A 22,588-nucleotide genomic window follows, 5' to 3' on the forward strand; every position below is an offset into this window, starting at 1 on the left:
TGTTTCAAAATTATCACACCAAAATGTTTCAACTTTTCCAAAATATATTTTCCTCCTTTGTCATTGGGCCAAAAGTATTCACCAAATTGGACCCAAATTCACAAATAGTTTCATCTGACCAAAAAAAATGCATTTTTCAGGAATACTGTTGACAGAAATAAATAAATATTACCCAGCTCTGGTTGGCGATTAGGCCTAACTGGTGGATAAAATAACGAGATACTAGCCAAGGACCTGGGGTTTAGAACCCAAGACTGTAGAGCCTTGGGTAACTGATGTACCCAAAGTACCACGAAGAGCCTATAAAGAAGTATAGCCAGGGAGCACAGTGGAGAATAGGCACCGCAAGAGGTACCACCCACAAGACCCAGATTGACAGTACCCTGTGCCACACCGATTGGCCAAGTGTCCCTACTTAACCCCTGGGGTTGACCTAGGAAGTTGTTGGGGGCAATTTCACAGACTTTGCCTTGTCTCTGAATCCAGCCTGACCCCAACTTCTGCCTCCCAATTCTAGCCTGGTACTGCCTCTGGTCTTTGACCCTGGCCTAACTCTGACTCTAACTCTGATTTATGGGACCCGGCTTTGTGATCCCTCCAACTCCTGCACAGTGATGCCTGTCCCTAGTGGGCAGGACCTCAGCCCAGCTGTGACTACTAGGCCAGACTGCCCATGCCCTGGTCCCTTACAGGTAGGCTATTTTGCCTATTGCTCCCTTTTGGGATCCTTAAAAAGAGTCTTTGGAGTGAAGATGGGTGGACTGGAGGAAGCCACTGTTATCATCATGCCACCACCACTGTATCCTGGGATCCACCATGATGCCACGGGCCATTTGTCATCCTTATCCTGAGAGAGGACCCAATCAGATGAGGCCAGAGAGAGGGACCCAGATGACATCTCCACCTCTACTAGCACTGGCTGAATCCTGAACACCACATGGGCTGTGAGACTTGGTCTATTGCTGTCACCCCTCCATGTGTCATGTTTCCTTCCCCACCTGATTTCTTCTTTCCTGTCTTTCTTCCTTTGCTGTTTGTTTAATTGATCGGGCAAAGTGATGCCTAACGCTCAAGTCGATGGCACTTCTGTCTGTCCACACTTCATTATTTAATGTTGTACCAGTAAATAAGGCTTTTAGTAACATCTTATCCCTTTTTGGGCCAGAGACAGTCCTTCTTCAGAACAACACTCCTCCTGTTCACGTCCCCACACACAAACCTCTCACCTGAGTTTGGTCGCTCGTTGAACCTGGGCATGGGGGTTTGAGTGAAAACAGAAGTCAAGCTCTGGCTGATAACACCCCCTACTTGGCATTAGCCAGTTAAAGCTTCATCTATGCGGGGAAACTGGTCAGCATAACTATACTTGTGTCAACAAGCCTAAATCACTGGAGTGTTGATAGTCCTCCACTGCCTTCCCACAATTCCCGGTGTGTGCCCAGGAGGACGGACTAGCTCTCCCATAACTCAATGGGAAAGAATCGTAGAGTGGTTCCTCTTACTGCAGCACAGACAACCATGGGATATTCCCCGCAGTATTTTCCACTGCATGCATCCGATGAAGTGAGCTGTAGCTCACAAAAGCTTATGCTCAAATAAATTTGTTAGTCTCTAAGGTTCCACAAGTATTCCTTTTCTTTTTGCGGATACAGACTAACACGGCTGCTACTCTGAAACCTGACACATGGGGGAGTGCATCATCAGTTAGGACCCAGTAAATCAGATAGGGCTTTGCAAAGTGACTGCTCATACCCTCTAGACTCACCTGGCTGCTGATCACCTGAATTAACTTCACAGTGAAGACATAGGGAGAGAGAAAAGAATCTCCATCTATTAATTTATCCAAGAGAAAGTTCAGAGGTAACTTGATCATGTCTGCAAGTACCTACCCACGGAGAGGATTTCTGAGTATAAATGGCTCTTTCCTCTAGCAGACAAAGGCAGAATAAGAGCCAGTGGTTGTCATCCCATTTCCTGATTCCAGCAGCCAGGGCTTTAAGGAACACACCACAAATCATGAAACCTGCGATAAAGTCACCAGAGATGCAATGCGGTAGCAAAGAATGCTGTATACAGCTGTGATTTCCTGGGATATTTAGTAGAAAGGAACGTAAGCCACAAGATTCAGATCCAGATCATTTTCTTAAACTTTTCTATAAAATATCTGCAAAATGCAGCCCAAAGTTTCCTTGTCTCTAGAGAGCTGGCTGTTTTAGGAAAACAAACCAACTAAAGTTGGGCCAAAATTGAGGAAGAAGGTCATACTGGTTTAAAAAAAATGACTTGGTTTAGAGGGGAATTGAAGGCAGCTATATTTAAAAAAAACCCATAACAAATAGAAGAAAGGAAAAGCTGATAGTAATGAATATAAATCAGAAGTTAGGAATTGTAGAAAAGTGATAAGGGAAGTCAATGAAACCAAGGAGAAATCTATGGCCAGCAGAGTTAAGGACAATAAGGAGATTTTACAACATATTAGGAACAAAATGAATCCTGACAATGGTATCAATCCATTACTGGATGGATGTAGTACAGTAGAACCTCAGAGTTATGAACACATCAGGAATGGAGGTTGTTTGTAACTTGGAACAAAACATTATGGTTGATCTTTCAAAAGTTTATAACTGAACACTGACTTAATACAGCTTTGAAACTTTACTATGCGGAAGAAAAATACCGCTTTCCCTTTATTTATTTATTTATTTATTTATTTATTGTAGTTTACATTTAACATAATACTGTACTGTATTTGCTTTTTTTTTTTATCTGCTGCCGCCTAATTGTGTACTTCCAGTTCCAAATGAGGTGTGTGATTGGCTGGTCTGTTCGTAACTCTGGTGTTTGTAACTCTGAGGTTCTACTGTAGAATTACCAATAAAAATGCAGAAAAGGCAGAGGTATTCAATAAATATTTGTTTGGTACTTAGAGAAAAACAGATGATATACTTTCATCATATGGTGATAACACTCTTCCCATATCACTAGTATCTCTGGAGCATGTTAAACAGAAACTACCAAAGTTGGACATTTTTAAGTTAGCATATCCACATATCTTGCGTCCACGAGTTTTAAAAGAGCTGGCTGAGGAGCACACTGGACCATTAATGTTGAGTTGCAATAAGTCCTGGAGCACAGGGGAAGTTCCAGAAGACTAGAACAAAGCTAATATTGTACCAATTTTTAAAAAGGGTAAATGAGATGAGTTGGGTAATTATTGGCCTGTCAGTCTGACATTGAACCTGGGCAAGGTAGTGGAGCAGCTGATATGGCGCTCAATAAAGAATTAAAGTAGAGTAACGTAATTAATGCAAATCATCATGGATTTATAGAAAATAGATCCTGTCAAACTAATTTAATACCTTTTTTAATAAAATTGAAAGTTTGGTTGATAAAGATAATAATGTTGATGTAACATACTTAGACTTCTCTAAGGCATTTGGCTTGGTACCACATGACATTTTGTTTAAAGATCTAGAACAATGTAAAATTAACATGGGGCACATGAAGTGGATTAAAAACTGGCTAACTGATAGGTCTCAAAATGTAATTGTACAAGGGGAATAATTCTTGAGTGGGTGTGTTTCCATTGATGTCCCACAGTGATGGATTCTTGGTCCTATGCTATTTAACATTTTTATCAATGACCTGGAAGAAAACATAAAATCATCACGATAAGTTTTCAGATGACAAAAAAATTACTGAGGGGGGCTGCGGGTAAGTAATGAAGAGGACAAGTCACTGATGCAGAGTGATCTGCATTGCTTGTAAATTGGGTGCAAGTAAACAATATGCCTTTTAATATGGCTAAGTGTAAATGTTTATATCTAGGAACAAAGAATGTATGCTGTACTTACAGGATGGGGGACTCTATCCTGGGAAGCAGGGACTCTGAAAAAGACTTGCGGGGTCAAGGTGGATAATCAGCTGAACATGAGCTCCCAGTGCAACACTGTAGCCAAAAGCATGAATGTGATCCTGGGATGAATAAACAGGGAATCGAATAGGAGCAGAGACGTTATGTTACCTCTGGATTTGGCACGGAGTGCGACCACTGCTGGAATCCTGTGTCCAGTTCTGGTGCCCATGGTTCAAGTAGCATGCTGATCATTAGAAAGAGTCAGAGAAGAGCCACGAGAATGATTAAAGAATTAAAAAACATCACTTATCATGATAGACTCAAGGATCTCAGTGTATTTAGCTTAATAAAGAAAAGGTTAAGGGATGACTTGATCATAGTCTATAAATACCTACATGGGAAAAAATATTTAATAAAGGGCTTTTCAACCTAACAGAGAAAGGTCTAACACAATGCAATGGCTGGGAGTTGATGATAGACAAATTCAGATTGGGAATAAGGTGTACATTTTAACAGTGAGAGTAATTAACCTTTGGATCAGTTGACGAAGGGTTGTGGTGGATTCACTATCATTGACAATTTTTAAATTGAGATTGGATGTCTTTGTAACAGATCTGGTTTCAGAATTATTTTGGGGCCTGTGTTCTACAGGAGGTCAGACTAGATGATCACCATAATCCCTTCTGGCCTTGGAATCGATGCGTTCTGAGTGCACTTGGCTCATGGCTCTGAGGAGAGCAGGCCTGGGTATCAGACACTGACCAGATGATTTTTCTGTCTGTTGAAGGAATCAGCCCTGTAAATCCCAGTGTCTCATTCACTGGGTGGCGTTCACCATAAAAACATAAGAACGGCCATATTGGGCCAGACCAAAGGTCCATCTAGCCCAGTATCCTGTCTTCCGACAGTGGCCAACGCCAGGTGCTTCAGAGGGAATGAACAGAACTGGTACTCATCAAATGATCCATCCCCTGTCGCCCATTCCCAGCTTCTGGCAAAGAGGCAAGAGACACCATCCCTGCCCATCCTGGCTAATAGCCATTGATGGACCTATTCTCCATGAACTTATCTAGTTCTTTCTTGACCCCTGTTATAGTCTTGGCCTTCACAACTTCCTCTGGCAAGGAGTTCCACAAGGAGTGCATTGTATGAAGAAATGCTTCCTTTTGTTTGTTTTAAACTTGCTGCCTATTAATTTCATTTGGTGACCCATAGTTCGTGTGTTATGAAAAGGAGTAAATAACATTTTCTTATTTACTTTCTTCACACCAGTCAATATTTTAGAGACCTCAATCATATCCCCCCTTAGTTGTCTCTTTTCCAAGCTGAACAGTCCCTGTCTTATTAATCTCTCCTCATATGAAAGCCGTTCCATACCCCATATCATTTTGTTGCCTTTTTCTGAACTTTTCCAATTCCAATATATCTTATTTGAGATGGGGCAACCACATCTACACACAGTATTCAAGATGCGGACATACCATGGATTTATTTAGAGGCAATATAATAGGGATATTTTCTGTCTTATTATCTTTCTTAATGATGCCCAACATTCTGTTCACTTTTTTGACTGCCGCTGCACATTGAGTGGATGTTTTCAGAGAACTATCCACACTGACTCCAAGATCTCTTTCTTGAGTGATCACAGCTAATTTAGACCCCATCATTTGGTATGTATATTTGGGATTATGTTTTCTAATGCGCATTACTTTGCATTTATCAACATTGAATTTCATCTGCTATTTTGTTGCCCAGTCACCCAGTTTTGTGCGATCCTTTTGTAGCTCTTCACAGTCTGCCTGGGACTTAACTATCTCGAGTAGTTTTGTATCATCTGCAAATTTTGCCACCTCACTGTTTACCCCTTTTTCCAGATCATTTATGAATATGTTGAATATGTGACAAAGTTCCTGCTCTACCTTGGTGGGTCTTGCGCTTATTGGCAGATTTGCTCGCCTTGGAGCTTCATGGCAGCCCTCAGCTTGGCCGTTTTTCTAAACTCACAGTACAGGTTGACTCCTCCTGTGTCTGACCAGGAGTTGGGAGGATTTGGGGGGAACCCGGGCCCGTCCTCTACTCCGGGTTCCAGCCCAGGGCCCTGTGGAATGCAGCTGTCTAGAGTGCCTCCTGGAACAGCTGTGCAACAGCTACAACTCCCTGGGCTACTTCCCCATGGCCTCCTCCCAACACCTTCTTTATCCTCACCATAGGACCTTCCTCCTGGTGTCTGATAACGCTTGTACACCTCAGTCCTCCAACAGTCCGCATACTCACTCTCAGCTCCTAGTGCCTCTTGCTCCCAGCTCCTCACACGCACACCACAAACTGAAGGGAGCTCCTTTTTAAAACCCAGGTGCCCTGATTAGCCTGCCTTAATTGATTCTAGCAGCTTCTTGATTGGCTGCAGGTGTTCTAATCAGCCTGTCTTAATTATCTGCAGAAGGTTCCTGATTGTTCTGGAACCTTCCCTGTTACCTTATCCAGGGAAAAGGGACCTACTTAGTCTGGGGCTAATATATCTGTCTTCTATACTTACCTGGCAGGGGAGACACCATGATCATGAAGGTGGTTTTCCCAGGATGAGGCTCACTGCGGGTGTGCTGACCCCTGCGATTTCCCCAAATGTGGGAAACTCGACTGCATAATTTGTGGTAGTGGGGGACTGCGTTCACGCTCTCCCCTGGAAAAAAAAATTACTCTCCTACAGTCATCTGACCTGACCCTGTCACAAATAGGATTAGGCCCAGTACAGACCCTGGGGGATGCCACTATTTACCTCTCTGCATTCTGAAAACTGGCCATTTATTGCTATCCTTTGTTTCCTGTCTTTTAACCAGTTACCAATCCAACTACACCGGCCCTCTCTGTGCCATACGTTAGTGCAGAGGTACAGGGCAGAAGGAATCACTCTCTCATCATGCATCAGTCTGTGTAGATGGCGCAGAGGCTGTTTATAATTGTGGAGTACAGGGGAGGACTGAGGTTTATTACAAAGAAGGTCTTGTAAACAGGAAGAGCATGTGGCCCGGGGGGCAGGTTTAATAGCGATGCCTGATGCACTCGGGAAGTGGATATAGCTGGTTAATGAGGGGTCCCTGCTCCTGGCACCCCTGTCTGTGGCTGGGACCCCAGCTGGTACATGCACAGTGCTGGGTCGCAGGGAGCACACATCCAGCACTTTCTGACTCTAGAGAGGTTGTGTGGCTTGTCGGGTCACTGCTGAGCTTCATGGGTCAGAGAAGTTCTGGGTGCTGGATGTGACCCTGGATGCTAAATAGCCTTCCCAGCCATGCCCTTGTCCCATCTTCCTGTCTTGCCGTACACCAGAGCCAGCAGCTGGGATTCGTTATCTAACATCCCATAAGGCCCTATAAGGAATCAGAAGGAAGGAACATAAACAGATGAATGACTTCACCTGGCACAAGCTGCTCTCTTTCTCCTAGAGTGGAATCTGATTCTGGACTGACCCTGTGACACTCCCCCAATGACAAAGGAGAAGGAAATGGACAGAAAGACAGGGAGAGCCGCTGGGACCCTGTGTCAGTAGAATGGGAGGGTTGGGAGGCCTGAGCACTGCTCAGGCAGGAGGAATGTATGGAAATTGCCTGTGAACAAATAACTGACAATAGCAATTATGGCGGGGCTCTGAACTGGGGGCTGTTCTGTGCCCCAGCCGCTCCCCATCCTGATCTCTTAAGCCATTCCCAGGAGAGGGAATGTTCTGTGGGAGTGAGGGCTGAGAGTACATATTAGTGATTTAATGATGAACACTTTCCCAGGGACATTGCAATTATTCCCTAAACAAGAATCAGAAACCCTGGGCATTTAGAGCTAATCTTAAATGGGAAAGAATCCCAGAAGGTCAGGAAATGTGTGGCGAAGGTGTTCAAACAGCTGTAACTGGCCCTCCTTTTTTTTTGTTCTTTTCTTATTTAAGGACTGACCCTATGACTGATGGTTTGTGCTATTGGAGGTGGGAATGGACGGCTTTTGTTTAGGGCTTTAAAAACTCATGGACAATGGCAGGGCACAGCCTGAGGCCAGGTGTAGCCTGAGAACTTTTGCCAGTATAGTAATGATGGTCTAGCTAGTTGGTATAGTTACATGGCAATACCCTCACTCATGTAGACAAGACCTGAGTTTGGAAAAGACATGGGGGTAGAGGTTTGGATAATCAGCTGAGTACGAACACCCAGTCCGATGCTGTGACCAAAAGGGCTAATGCGATCTTTGGATGCATGAACAGGGGAATCTCGAGTAGGTGTAGCAAGGTTATTTTACCTTCATATTTGACACTGGTGCAACCGATGCTGGAACACCATGTCCAGTTCTGGTTCCCACAATTCAAGAAGGATGTTGAAAAGTAGGAGAGGGTTCAGAGAAGAGCCACGAGAATGATTCAAAGATTAAAAAACCTGACTTATAGTGATGGACTCCAGGAGCTCAATCTATTTAGTTTAACAAAAAGGTTAGGGGTGATTCAATTATAGTCTGTAAGTACCTACATGGGGAACAAATATTAATAATATCTCAATCTAACAGAGAAAGGTATAACATGATCCAATGGCTGGAAGTTGGAGTTAGACAAATTCAGACTGGAAATAAGGCATACATTGTTAACAGTGAGGATAATTAACCATTGGAACAATGTACCAAGAGTCGTGGTGGATTCTCCATCACTAGCAATTTTTAAATCACGATGTTTTTCTAAAGAACTGTTCTAGGAATTATTGTGGGGCAGTTCTCTGACCTGTGTTATGGTCAGACTAGATGGTCACAGTGGTCCCTTCTAGCCTTGGAATCTAGGAATTACTGTTCCATGCCCCAGTCTCTTCGATCCTCATCTCTTTGACATCTGTTGTCACCATGTCTTTGAGGTGTTTGCATCCTAGGGCTGAAAAAGTCAGGTGTTTTGAAAGAGCTCTTTGGGGCTGATCTTGTCTCTTTGAGTTGCTCACATTTCTGAACGACATCACAAAACCATGCTGAAAATAAAGCGGACACTTGCAAAGCAGAATGCTTAAAGTCAGGCTCCGAAGCCCACCCATATCTAGGCACCTGGAGCCAGATTTTCAAAGAGTTCAGCATCTGACAGCTCCTATTTAAAGCACCTCAATGGAGCAGACAGATTTTTGAAAGTGACCAACCCTCAGCAGAGTTTTTGAATAATAACTGGAGAGGTTGAGCAGCCTGCAAGCCTGGCCTCTGTATCTAAGTGCTGAAGAGCTTGTGCTCACTGGACTTTTGCACATCCCATGGATTGATTGCCAATTATTTCAAAATACTTACCATGTATGGGCTGGTTCTGCTCTAGGGGCCTGACGCTGCCCTCAGAGCACCTGCTAAGCTCCTGCCGAAATCCATGGACTTCCCGTCCTGCCAACTTTGGGAATGTTGTCACAACTACTTGCAACAAGTAGTTGGTGCTTTTCGTAAAGCCCCAGCTCTGGAGTCAGAGGAATCCCAGCTTTCACTTTTAAAAAAGTTTTAGCCCTTCTGATTGCCTAGGAAAGCATGACCCAAGTGTGTCCTAGGGGCAACAAAACAAACCCAGCATTGACTATTAAACAAACCTCCTGGTTTTAACCCAGTACCCTGACTTTGGGACCCGACTGATGGGTTTTGAACCCTTGGAGACGCTGGCACATGCATGCATGAGCCCTTGCTCCAGTCAGGTTGGTTCTGAGCTGTAGTTTGTTTCTGGCTAGTTCAGGAGAGCTGCGCTCTGCCTGTGTGGTGTGTGTTTTTATGGCTTTGAGAGAGATTTTGGGAGGCTTGGGCAGCTGACCGGTAGCACATTCATAATGTCATGGCAGGAATCACCGGAGGTGCTGTTACATACAGCCTGCAATTTCCTGTTCTTAGCCTGCCGGCAGTGTTCAGTCTTGGAAGGAATGCAGTGTAGTCATTCCATCAGTGTTACGGTTTCTTTGTAGGGGAGCTGTGCAAGCAGCAAGAGGCAGAGGGATTGCTCTGCCCGAGTCACTCCGACTAGACCCCTTCCATGAGCCACAGTTGCTCCCCAGGCACTGGGCGTCAGTGTTGGGCACTTAGCTAAGGGGCTGGGAAGGGGAGGCTGGCAGTGGGTGGAGTCCTCTTACTGCTGTTCGGATATGCAAACAGCTGGCAACAGGCATGGTACAAAGTCACCGATCCACCCAGCTCCGAACCTGGTGGCACTGGGTCCAGATCTGAACGTGTGGACCCAGCCCCTCTCTGGGAACACAGAGCGATGCTTCAGTGATCACAGCCTGACAAAACGGGTAACCAGCAACTGTCTCTGGAAACTGAGCAACTGTCTGACCTGTTGCCTCTCCCTCCTTCCGTCTCAGCAGCGTTATCTGACCATGGTGAAACTGGGCAGCAATCTCTGCGAGAAGCCGGACAAGGAGCAGGGCGCCGGCAGCAGTGATGACAGCTTTGACAACATCCCTTTGATAACACCACTGGACGTCAATCAGCTACAGCAGCCCTTCCCTGACAAGGTAATACCAGTGGCGCCCCTCGGTGGCCAACACCAAGTGCAAGTCCCCTCTGCCCCTGCTGGCCCCCTCACACTGTCTGATGGGGCAGCGGTGGTGCTTTGCGGCCCCATTTGCCCCTCAGGAGGTATTAACCACTTCCTGATTTTCCCAGGGCCCTGTGCTGTGTGTGAAACCAGCAGCCAAGCCCAGCATGCCCCCTGTGCCCGCAATCCCACTGCTGGGGCTGGGTTTGCTCAAGGAGAATTGGACTGTGCCAGTCAGGATGTGCGCAGCCATGCCCCCACGCATGCAGGGGAACTCAACGATAGTCAGCGCAGCAGAATCCACCCCGGGCCAATGACAAAGGGGCCACGGTTTCCTTCGTGAGTGAAAATTAACTCATGCAATTTTTTTCCGAAACGGAAAAAAAAATGAAGTGAATAAAATTGAGTTTCTTATGGATTCGGTTATGTGGGGGCGTGATTAGCCAGGGGCGCCTCACCTTTTTCCATAGGAGAGCCAAGCTCTCAGACGGTGTAAATTGGGCTCTTTGTGCCAGCTGGGGACCTGGCCCAGAATTGCTCTCTGGCCATGATGTCTGTGCCTCTTTATTTGCTGGTTCCAGAACATGGACAGATGCTGTGCTTAGCTCGTAGCTAAGCTTTGAGACTAAAGCTAACATTCAGAACTGGCAGCACCCTGATAGCAGCTGCATCTCCCCATCACTGCAGGCCCCTCGCTCTCCCAAGGTAGGTTCCTCCCCCTGGGGCTCACTGAGCAAACATGTCATCTACATGCTGGCTAACCAGTGTGCAAGCCAATGTGTGCAAATAGGTCTCTGGTTCTGTGCAACACTTTTGTTTCCCAGGAGTGAGGGATGAACACTTTTGTAGAAACGAACCAATCCAGGGAAATCCAAACTTCTTTGTGAACAGTTGGCAAACACAACAATGGGCTAGAGCCACCAGACAAGCCATCGGTTGTGGCAGAGGTGAGCAGCCCATCTTTGCCTGGGAAATACGAGGAACAGCAAGTCTTGAAGGCCCTGGGCCTGAGTTTCATTTGCACTAAGGTCGCTATATGTTGCTGTGCCCCTGTAAAGGGGCCTTACAGTGTGCATATGTACCCTGCCAGAGCAAATGATGGAAAGGCTCCTTGGTGTGAATGAGATTCAGCCCCTGTGTGTTTGCTGGGGCCTCTGTGGAGGGCTGGAGGACAAGGCTGGAGTGAGGCAGGAAGGCAGGAAGCAGGACCGGGTGGGAAGGCGGGGCTCAACAGTCAGGCAAATAGGCAGGGTCCTATTTCCCATAGTAGCAGCTAGTCAAAATTCTAATACTTGCTCAGAAAAGTTCCTGTATCTCTTTCTGGTTTATATAGAGCTTCCCAGCCAATCGGTGGGCTTGTGAGCTTTGTGAGTCAGGAGCTTTGTGGGCGGGGCCCTTTGTGAGGTAGAGCTTTACTGGCACCCTTCTCCAGTCATTCAGGGGAATGGCTGGGTAGTGGCCATAGTCTGAGGAGTACTGCCCGGGTTCGAGGCCTGCCATCTCACACCTCATTCCTTCTCCTAGAGCACCCTTGGGCGGTCATGGGCCAGGTTTTCCAGGGTGGTTTTTGTGGAAGGCATTGACCAGGTCCAGGAGTATGGACAGTGTCCACCAGTTCCCAGGAGCGCTCTTCAAGACCATAGCCTTTCCAATTCACAAAATAACCGAGTCAACCCCATCTGATTCTGGCCTCAAGGATCTTCTGGACAATATACTGCCCTTCCCACACGTACTGGTGGGAGGGGCAGTTTGGAGTGGTGAGGGAATTGGTCCTGAATGTGGGGTTTTAGGAGTGAAATATGGAAAACTGTTTTATTCAGAGAGAACCGGGAAAGTCGAGTTCAAGTTGACTGCATTGATTTGCTGGTGAACTTGGTAGGGGCCAAGGAACTGGTAGTTCAGCTTATGAGATGGCCTGTCTGCGTGTAGCTTTTTCATTGAGAGCCATACCTTCTGGTCTAGTGGAAGGGCGGGCCCCTCCTGTTGTCATCGGTCTGCATGTTGTTTCTAGCTCTTCTAGGTGTCCTCCAGGCAAACTTTTGGGTCACTTTGGGTTTGATATATCTGTTGTATCCAGTCCAGGGCTACTGGGTTGTGGAAAGTTGCAGGTAGCTCTGGGTATAACCAAGGGTGGAACACATAGTTTGAAAAAAAAAAGGGTGGGGGGGCTTTGACCCATAGATACATGTTCTGAGTTATTGTATGCAAACTCTGGATGAGGTAGGAGCAAGGACCAGTCATTCTGGTGGAAGTTTACGTAGCATTAAATCTACAGCTGCAGGATGTGGCTGGTTCTCTCTGCTTGACCGTTTGTCCAAGGGTGGTAGGTGGAGGCAAGGCAGGACCAGATGTCCAAAATCCAGAGAACTTCTTGCCAGAAGCAGGAGATAAATTGCACACCACACTCAGAGATGATGCGCTGTGGGAGACCATGGAAGCAGGCAACTTGGTCCACCCAGAGCCAGGCAGTTTCCTGAGAGGAGAGTAGGCCAGTGCAGGGGATGAAGCATGCCATCTTTGTGAGGTGGTTCACAATTGTCAGGAAGGTCATGAACCCACTAAAATTGGGTAGTTCTACTACAAAATCTAAGGCAGTGACTGTCCAGGGGTCAGGTGGAGTGTGGAGGGGTTGTAGGCATCCAAGGGGATTATTGTGCAGTGTTTTGGAGCAGACATTTACATTGTACAGGCCTACACTGTAACCCACATGTGAGGCCACCAGAAGACTTGAGAGAGAGATGCTGAGTTTTAAAGCAGCCAAAATGTCTGCCAGGAGGGAGTCATGACTCACCTGCAAGACTGTAGTCCTCAGAGGCTGGGGTGAACATATATACACCTTTTTTGTAGGTTATGCAATCTTCTTGGTGGGAAGCTGCACCCAGAAAGGTATGAGGCTTGAGGATGCATGAGGTTTTCGGGTTCAAGTCCTTTAGGTCAGTGTAATATTTGCCCTTCGAGGACAAAGTGTTGGCCTTGCTATTTTTCCTGGATGATAGGAGGTTTTGAAATCAAAGGGCAAAAAAAAAACAAAAAAGGCCCGCTGAAGTTGTCACTGGTTGAGGGCCTTGGCACTGCACAGATATTCAAGCTTGTATGATTAGTGTACACCTGGACAGGATACCAGGCCCCTTCTAGATAGTGACGCCACTCTTCAAAGGCAGTCTTAATTGCTAGGAATTTTATCCAAAAGCTCATTATTTTGCTCTGTGAGTAGGAGTTTCCTAGAATAGAAGGCGGGCACGGATGTAGCAGTTATTGAGAACAGCACTTTGGGATAGCGCTGCTCTGATTGTCACATTGGAAGCACCCACTGTGGTGAAGAAGGTGTGCGAGGTGTCGGGGTGGACCAATATCGGAGCAGAGGTAATTGTGAGTTTGAATTGCTTGAAGGCCTGCTGGGCCTTGGGAGACCAAAGGAACCTGGTGTTTTTGTGGAACAGGGCAGTGAGAGAGGTGATTCTCTCTGAGAACTTTGGCATGAACCCCAGGAGACACTGTCGTTCACAAACGCTCTGTGGCACCACCCACTGGAGGACTGCTGTTACCTTGCACACGTCCAGGCCAGTACCAGCAGGGGATAGGATGAACCCCAGGAATTTTATGGGGGCTGAGGAAAGGCCTATTTTTCTAGCTTAGCCCATAGGCCATGCTGGCATAACCTCTTCAGGACAGAATGGACGTGCATTCTATGGTGTTCGTCCTTGTCTGAAAAAATAAGTGTGTCATACAGGTTTGCTACCCTGTATTGGTCCACAATGTCTTGGAGCACACCATTAATACAATGCTGGAACATCACAGGTGTGTTTGTCAAACCAAAGGGCATCAAGAGATATTTAAAGCGACCTTAATGCGTTCAAAAGCTGGTTTTCTATTCGTCCCCAGCTCTAATGCGTACTAGGCTGCATGCCCCCCAGACTCTAGCGTTGTAAATACCCAGGCGATGCTCATGCAGTCTATTAGCTCAGGAATTAGTGGTAACAGGTATCAGTTTCTAATGGTGACCTGATTCAGGGCCTGATAGTCCATACGTAGTCAGAGGCTTCCATCTTTTTTTAAACAGAGGACTAGTGCCTCACCAGTCAACATGGATTTACAAATAAAGCCCTTGGCTGGGTTCTCCTGAAAGTAGGTATGCAGCGTGGCTAGATCGGACTCCAACATGGCGTAGAGGTGCCCGAACAGAATGTTTACTACTGGTTATAGCTTGATCAGGCAAGCTGAGTCCCTGTGCGAGGGCAAGGTGTCTGCGTTCTTTTTTTCAAAGACATCTCTGCAGTCACTGTATTGGGATGACAGTTGAGGACCAGAATCAGTGGGTGGCTCTGCTGGGCCAGCTACCCTGGCATGAAACTGCTGGGAAACTACTGCCCATTTCCTGGGGTCAAGCAGTGCTGGAGACAGTCAGGTGCCAAGCCAAAGATCACAGCTGGAATCGGTGTGGGGGTAGGGCGTAGGAATGGGAACTGGGAACAGACACCGATTTGGGATAAGGAGAACAGGAACCAGGAACAGGTGGGAAGGCAGGGCTCAGGAGAAAGGCAAGTAGGCAAAATGTCCATAGTAGCAGCCAGCCAATGATTCCTCTGCTTGCTCAGACAACTTCCTGTGCCTCTTTTCTGGTTTAAGTAGAGCTCCCCAGCCAATCGGTGGGGCTGAACATCTCCCCCAGTCAGGAGCTTTGTGGGTAGTTGGGGCCTTTTGTGAGCTATAGCTTTGCTGGCCCCTTTCTCCAGCCAGTCAGGTGAGCTGCTGGGGGGTGGCCATGGTCTCAGCACTACCTGAGGACTCGTGGCATGTGTTCGAGGCCTGTGTTCCCTCACAGACCTCTGATCGGACCATCCAGGCGTGTCTGTCAGGAATGCATGTTAAACCATCTTTGACCAGAGTAAACCTGATGGGACTCAGCCTCCCATGTCGGCCTTATCGAAATGCTCATGCAGTTGGCTTTTTCCAACCAAAAACCATTGTTGGAAAAATGGCCGACCAGCTGTTGGCTGAGCGCCCTCTGCCTGATGGCCAGAGTTGGTGCCTTTGGGTTGGGGACTTTGGGCTGTCTCTGGCGTCTCTCCCCTTAAGCCCAATTTCTCAGTTGTGTTTTGGATGGACAGTCTTTGCTCCTCTCTGCTAATCTGGGGTCAGTCACTGTGGGGAGCGAGTGTCTCTGCATTTCAGTCTCCCCTGGCCCTGGCTTCTCCATCACTCCTCCCGGTTTGTGCTTCGTGGCCCCCGTTCTCTGCTGCAGCAGAGGAGCGCTTGGACAGAGCGGAGAGTGGGAGTGCAGAGAGCAAGCGACAGCTTCAAGCCCCTTGGCTGCCCAGCCCTGGAGAAGGTTAGACCCGAGGGGACTTATTGTAATGTCACCAGAATAAGCCTGGGCCCACAACACCCTGACCGCACCCTCTCCTCCCATTGGTATGGGGAGAGGGTGTGGAAAGTGGCTATGTGATCAGAGAGTCCCCAGCATGGGGAGCTCTGCTGGGAATCTCTAGCTTTTCCATGCCGCATAAGAGGCTGTATCTGACCAGAGAATATGGCCCAGTGTCTCCTGTGTCCCACTTCTCCCTCGGCATGTGGTGAGAGTTTGCCTTGGCTTTGCGCACATCTCTGTTGGGGGCCCGATGCCAGGCTGCCGGTCATGGGCAGGGAGTCATAGTTTGCTGTTGCCTTATCTCTGTTGGTGCCAGTCACTCATCTGTTGGCCTCCAGCGTCACTGGTTCTGGAGATGGAGAGGAGCCAAGTTTTTGGGTGAGGATGTACAGAAATGAATGAGGGCTCGCTCTGGACTGAGTGTGTGACTTTGGGTTGGGGGGTGTTTGCTGCTGCAGCTGGGGTGGTACCAAGGGGCTGGTGTCCTCATGCGGTGTTGATCGAGGGATCACAGCTGTTCTTACCAGGAGTTCAGGGCACAGACTTTGTTGGCACATTTGCTTTTGGGAGTTTTCTCTCAGTCAGGGTGATCGGCTGTTACCATTGGGCCCAGACCTCGCTCTTTATTGGAGAAGGAGTTGGGTGACGTGGCAGAAGGGCATCAGCCAAGGGCTGTATTCATCCAGTGGTTTCTTTATGGCACAGGAGGTCTGTAGGGCTTCTCTAGGGCCATGACAGACAGTCTGCAGCTCCTCCGGCCATCTCCACACTACACAATTATGACGACCTAACTTATGTCACATACAGCCACCGCGGTTATTAAATCGCTTGTGTGTGTGCACACTCGACTTCTTGTGTCAGCGGTGCATGGCCTCACCAGGAGTGCTTGTGTTGATTGCATTGTCAGCACGGGGACGGCTGCAGGAGGCCAGTAACAGTCGACATAAGCAGCACAGTGTCTACACTGACACCTCGTCAACCGAATGACATTGAGCATGACTCCATGCTGCTCAGGGAGGTGGCGTCACTAAATCGGCATCAAGAGGCATTGAAATGGGCGGGAGCCAAACTGAAGTGAAGACACGTCCACAGCTAGGTTGATGCGAGGCAGCGTACGCCGACCTAACCGTGTAACATAGACCAGGCCTCCCTCCGTCTGGTGAAGCATGCGTGTAGCACACGTTGTGATCAGCTGCTGCTGGGTGCCTGCAGGCAGAGAGGACTTTCGTGGGGACACTTCAGGGCTTGACTCTGAACTATCCTGGGGTTTGTTATTTTCCAGGTTATCCCTGGTTGGCACATTCTCCTGTGAGCGGTCATGAGAGGACACTAGTGTAACGTGCTGGGGAGTGGGTGTGACAGGTCCCCACTGCACTGATCTGCTGAGGCTATGTGCCTGTTACAGCCCCAGCTACGCAGCCTTTTGCTTTTTGCCCTGGAGGTCCCCACTTCAATCCCCAGGGTGCTGACTGTCACAACAGCAGGACCCCGCCACCAGCATTCTGCACACCCTGTGGCCCCAGTTCTCGGCTGCCTGGTGCCCCAAGCGAAGGGAGGGCAGAGTGCTCACCCCCAGTTTGTGCTGGGGTCTGACCACATCAGGTGCAGGGAAGGCTTTTGGGCCAGTTTCTCAGCCCCACTCCATCCCATTTACAATGCTCCTGCAGAGCTTCAGGGATAGAGAACTGCACCGACAGGCCAGCAGGCTAATCCCTTTGTACAGCGACTCCCTGGCAGGTGTGGACCTGCGTGTGCCAGCCGAATCTCATTTCCTCTTGGCCTTCCCAGAAATAAGGTGCACTTTTTTAACAGCGAGGGTAATTAACCATTGAATCAACTGACCAAGTGCCATGGTGGATTCTCCATGGCTGGCAATTTTTAAATCAGGCTTGGATGTTTTCCTACAAGATCTGCTCTAGGGGCAGGGACAGGTCTCTGGCCTGTGCTGCACAGGTGGTCAGACAAGATGATCACAGTGATCCTTTGGCCTTGGGATCTATGACGCTGTGAACATGAATCCCCCGCTGTGATGCAGTGCCCAGGGCGGTCAGCCTCTGCAGGCTCCACTGTGCCTCTGCAAGCTAGCGATGGGCTCGCTCCAGCCGCTGAGCCCTCCAAGCATCCCCTGGAGTGTCCAGCCCCTGGTCCAGTGGACACTCACAGTATTCACAGAAACACTGATCCCAAAGGAACAGTGCCCCCAGCCTACCAGTTCCATCTCAGATCACAGTTCCGCCTAACACACAGCACTTAGATCTGACTATCGTGAAAACAAGTACAAGTGTATTGAATAAAGTGTAGAGAGTTGAGTAGCAGCAAGTCAAAGTATTGGAAACAAATGGTTGCACATCAAATCAAAACAAAACACGCCTCTGGAGTTCAGATTGAATTAATAAGATGTTGTCCTGCCTAATTCATTGTACCTCCCATAAAGTCTTTGCAGCATTTGCCAGCCAGGCTGGCTCTGATCCCCACTCCCCTTTCTTAAGACAGAAGATGCTGAGGGTTTGGCTCCTTGGCAAAGGATGCTGGCTGTACCTCAGTATTCCCAGTTACACCCCAAGAATCCATTGTCTTTGCTTGTTAACAGATCGCCCCCTGCTGGTTTTGTATTTTCCTGCAGCATTCCTCTCATAGGTTTTGCACTCTTCTGATTAGCATCAGGCTCGGTAACGCAGAGAGGCCTCCACTGTGATACATGCAATGCATGGGACACACCTGACCAGCCAGAGAGATAAGTGTCTCCAGCCCCTGCCTGAACAGAATCTATCCAAGCCCTGTCACTTCCTGGTGACCTGCTTTTAATATCAAGGCTTTAAGGACATAATTCCCACTCTAAATACATAACTTCTTAACTATTACCCGTACATGCGTTTCACTATGACCAGGAGGACCAGTGGGCTACTGGCGCTCAGAAGAGACCTGACATGCCACCCTTGGTGAATTATTAGGGATGTACGTCAACCAGGGGATCCCTGTAAAGCTCCATGCATCCCCTCTGCCAGCCGGCATCAAGAGGCCCCTGGGTCACTCTTGGTGTAGGGGTCATGTTGAGGGTGGGAGAGGCATGGGGCCTTTGTTTTGGTCATCACCAGCCAGTAGCATGGTCACTAGGAGGCTGTTACCAGAGTGTAAATAGAGCCCTGTGACTGCTCTAATTTATGCTGTGCTCCTGGCTGCCCCTAGGGTAAGGGGGAAGGCTTAAAGCCGCCTTTGCTCCCTCCCCTCCCCTCTGGTTCTGAGCCAAGCACTGCTCAGCCAGACCTGACGTTCTGGCCCTTTAAATTCGAGTTGTTTAGCAGGAGCCCAGGCAGAGGAATCTGTTTCACGAGGTTCGGTCCGGACTCAGTGTACATAGTGGAAAGAGCAGGGCTGAGGTTAGCTCCCTGACTGGTTCACGTGGCTCGTGTTTGCACCATACCATTCTGACTCGGTTCATGGATTTAATCAGCTCGTACGTTTTCCCACAGAGTCAATGTTGTCGTGATTTAAGATTCAGGTTTCAGTGCCAGAATAGACAGAGTCTTTCTGGAGCCTAGAAAGCCAGTGCAGAGCTTTACCTGGTGCATGGGTTTGTAGCGTACGCTGTTGTTAATGAGCACCATGAGGCCCAGCCATGGATGCTTGCTGGTTTCTCTGGCAGGGATCCATCTGCTCGGCTTTCCCACGTTATGTCACTGCTGGTCAGTTACCTGGGATTCTGCAGCAGCCTCTGCAGAAAGTGCTGTTACCACAGCTGTCTCTGTGGGTCATGGGCACTCTCCTGCTCATACGTTGGGTGACGAGCCCTTCTGACCACCTCTCAGGGAAGTTTCCCAACTGGGGGGCTAGTTTAAATGGGTGGGGTTTGCCAAAGTGACTTAAAAGCCATTGAAAGTCAGTGGGAGCAGGGGGCCTTGCCGTCCTGTGCGCCTTTGAACGTCTCCCCGTGGCGCTGGCGTACCTGCGCCATTTCTGCGCTTGTGTGGATACCACCCACGAGCTTCGATGGTGCTTCCTGGAGGCGCCCAGTGCTGTGTAACCGTGTCCGGAGTGACTGGCCCATCGCAGGTGGGTAGATCTCGATGGTATGTTCGGGTGCAGCGAGGGCTCTTTTTAATGAGGCTGTTTGGGTGTCAAACCAAGTGTCTTTGGCTTGGATTCCTTTGTAGAGGCTGTGGACGTGTTCCCTTGAGATCTGGCCATCCCGCGTTGCTGTCTGTTGGGTTTACGTTCTTTCTAGGCCTGCCAGAAGGACCCTCTCCTGCTGGAGCCGGGTGCTGTGTTGTAGGGAGCATATGCAGTGGCTCTCCCTGCTGGAGGCTGGCGGGTTCCAATGCTTTCTTCATCTATGGCAGCATCTAGGCAATCATTTTACCATTCAAAGCATGATCCTTCCTCACTGGCTGGGGATCGCCAGGCTGTTCTGCTGGGGACTCTGTGTCGCTGTAAGATGCCTTGTGCCCTAGTGTGCATTCAGAAAGGTCTTTTGGGTGCCCAGTTTTAGATGTGAATTGCTACCCCTCCACACCACGGGCTGCAGTCATGGCTGTGAGTGACTCTGCCAGCACATCATCGCCTTGGGGAATCCCCACCCCCTGCTCCCCACAGAACTACATACCTTGCACTGGGGGCCTTGCAGAGAACGGGGTAGGGCATTCAGTTGTTTCCTCTAGTGCAGTGATGCATCAACATCAAGAGATTGTACTCATGGCTGGCGGGCCCATTGTGTTCCCACTGGCTAACCATCCGTCTCCACTGATGATTTCTATGTCATTCTCGCTCAGCTGGCAAGTACAGAAAGGATGGCCCACTCTGAGTGCCTCCCTTCTGGGGCCTGGAGATGCCTTGCAAGAGACCTGTTTCCGGAGAGCAACTGCTCAGAATTTGCTGAAAACCAGCCCCTCAAGTCAGGCTCCCCAAGTCATCTGTGACAATAATGACCATGGTTTCTGTCTCTTGCTAGCCCCAGCTCAGCCTGGCTCCTGATGGCCACGGTGTGTTTTCTCTGCACCCCATACCATATCTGCAGCCAACCACAGCTCGCACCATGGAATCTGAACTTAGGCCAGCTTTGGCAAATGTAGGGACCAGAAGTTCGGCTCCTAAATCCACACCCAGGCATGTGAGTCAGAGATTGTAAGCAACACTGAATAACTGGCTCCTTCTGGCTTCATTTGGTAGGAGCAGGGGGTACGCAGCACCTCTGACAACCAGGTCACATATGGAGTTACTTGCCTATCTTTAGGCATCCACGATAGCAAATGGTGATCTGCCCTGCATTGAATCTGGCTGGAGGTCAGCTTGCTTTTTGGCTATTGGCCTCACTACCAAATGAGCAAGACTCTTGGGCGGCCACTTATTGCAGTGTCACTGGGAGCAGAACTCCCTCCTGAAATATGCTGAGCCCTCCTGGAATTGCCAGCAGCTCTGGGTTGTGGGGATTAGGGCAGGAGGAGGCTACAGGTTGCTCTCTCTTGGTCTGAGCTTTGCTGCCTTACTACTTTTTCTGCCCTCGGCCCCCGAGCAGCCATGACGATCCATTAGGGAAGCCCCAAACATGGTGAGATCCCACAGCAAACTCAGGGCAGCATTGGTGAATCACTACTTGCAAGTGGCCCAGGCCCGTTGCCCCAGGCCTTGTGAGCTCAAATACCAGGCATCTTCCAGCAAAAAGTCTGCTCTGCTTTTTGCCTCTCTGAGCAGTTGTTCCATGCAGCCTTGTCCGGCTGTATACAGCTCGCCGCTCACTGATTCCTCTCCTCACAGGTGATTGTCAAGACCAGAACGGAGTACCAGCTCCAGCAGAAGAAGAAGAGAAAGTTGCATGTCCCCGGAATTAAAAAACTGAACATAAACCTGTACGATGAAGTATCAGAAAAGGTCAAGGTAAAGCATTCTCCTGTCTCCCCTCCCACCCCACCTCAGCAGGGATTGTGATTTGAGGGATTGTCTCTCACATTGACACTGAAATGGGGAAATTGAATAATCCAGATTAACTCAGACCAGCCCTGTTTTAGCCAGGAGAGGGGCCAATGTGTCACCTCCCACTCTTTGTCCTTAGGGGAGAAGCCAGCAGCCTGAAACCAGAGCAAGCCGATTTACATTCCTTACAGAACAGTGCATGGGCCACTCTGTGCTCTCCACGGGCAGAAGGCTGGTGGAGATCCTGCCTCTCTCATGGGTGGTGTGAGGGCAAAAGTGCAGAAGAGGAAGAGGGACAAGGGAGGGCCTGTCGCTGTAGAATGGTCTGTTCCTGGGGCTGCTTCCTCTGCTGGAGAGCAGAATGGGTTAACAACAGTCCTACAGACAAGCCAGGAGGAGGTGGCTAGCATGGGATTCCCTAGGGATGGCCAGGAGGCCCTGGTGCTGACCAGCCCCCCAGGAGGTCACTGCAGTGAGTGTGGCAGGAAGGGGCCCTAGTCCAACAGCACAGATGGGGTGCGGGGCTGCTCCCAGGAACAGGATCTGGTTTTCTTCAGGAGATGCCACCCCCCAGCATCCCACAGAGGCTCAAGTGGCAATGGAGGAGGGAGAGGGAAATGGGGCTTGCTGGGAAAGGGCTTGTTCAGGGGACAGCAGAGGAGTGGAGCTGTGGGTGAGGGGCAGACTCAGACAAGCTGGGTTTGAATTTTCAGTGCTCTGCCAAACCAAGTGCCAGAGCTGCAGCGTTTGCCCATCTCTTGAGCCCCTCCACCTTGGGGTCCCTGGGCCTGGGGCAGTGCCATAAGCCTGGACACCACAGATCCCTGTAGTTCATTCACCTCAGGCTTAGAGGAGAGGCAGGATGGAGCCTGGGGACGAGGGGTTTGTAACCATTTCAGCACAAGGGTGTGGCTAGCTGGTCACTGCTGCTGTTCCTGCCCCCCAGGCTCAC

At 48.9% G+C, this 22,588-nt stretch overlaps 1 protein-coding gene and 1 pseudogene across 2 annotated transcripts in view; both read left to right on the top strand.

Annotated features, from left to right (window-relative positions):
- Positions 1 to 22,588, top strand: part of CALY (calcyon neuron specific vesicular protein) — a 42,820-nt gene that overhangs the window by 8,509 nt on the left and 11,723 nt on the right. Inside the window, exons 2-3 of one of the 2 annotated variants that reach the window (XM_073353108.2) lie at positions 10,192 to 10,341; positions 21,481 to 21,600. In XM_073353108.2, coding sequence (XP_073209209.1) covers positions 10,204 to 10,341; positions 21,481 to 21,600 — 258 coding nt within the window. In that variant the 5' untranslated portion in view covers positions 10,192 to 10,203. Of the gene's footprint in view, positions 1 to 10,188; positions 10,342 to 21,480; positions 21,601 to 22,588 lie in introns of both variants that reach the window. The other variant, XM_073353107.2, reaches the window with a different exon arrangement.
- LOC140915441 (U1 spliceosomal RNA) lies at positions 6,385 to 6,539 on the top strand (annotated as a pseudogene).

Source organism: Lepidochelys kempii, chromosome 7, assembly GCF_965140285.1.
Source record: "Lepidochelys kempii isolate rLepKem1 chromosome 7, rLepKem1.hap1, whole genome shotgun sequence".
NCBI lineage: Eukaryota > Metazoa > Chordata > Testudines > Cheloniidae > Lepidochelys > Lepidochelys kempii.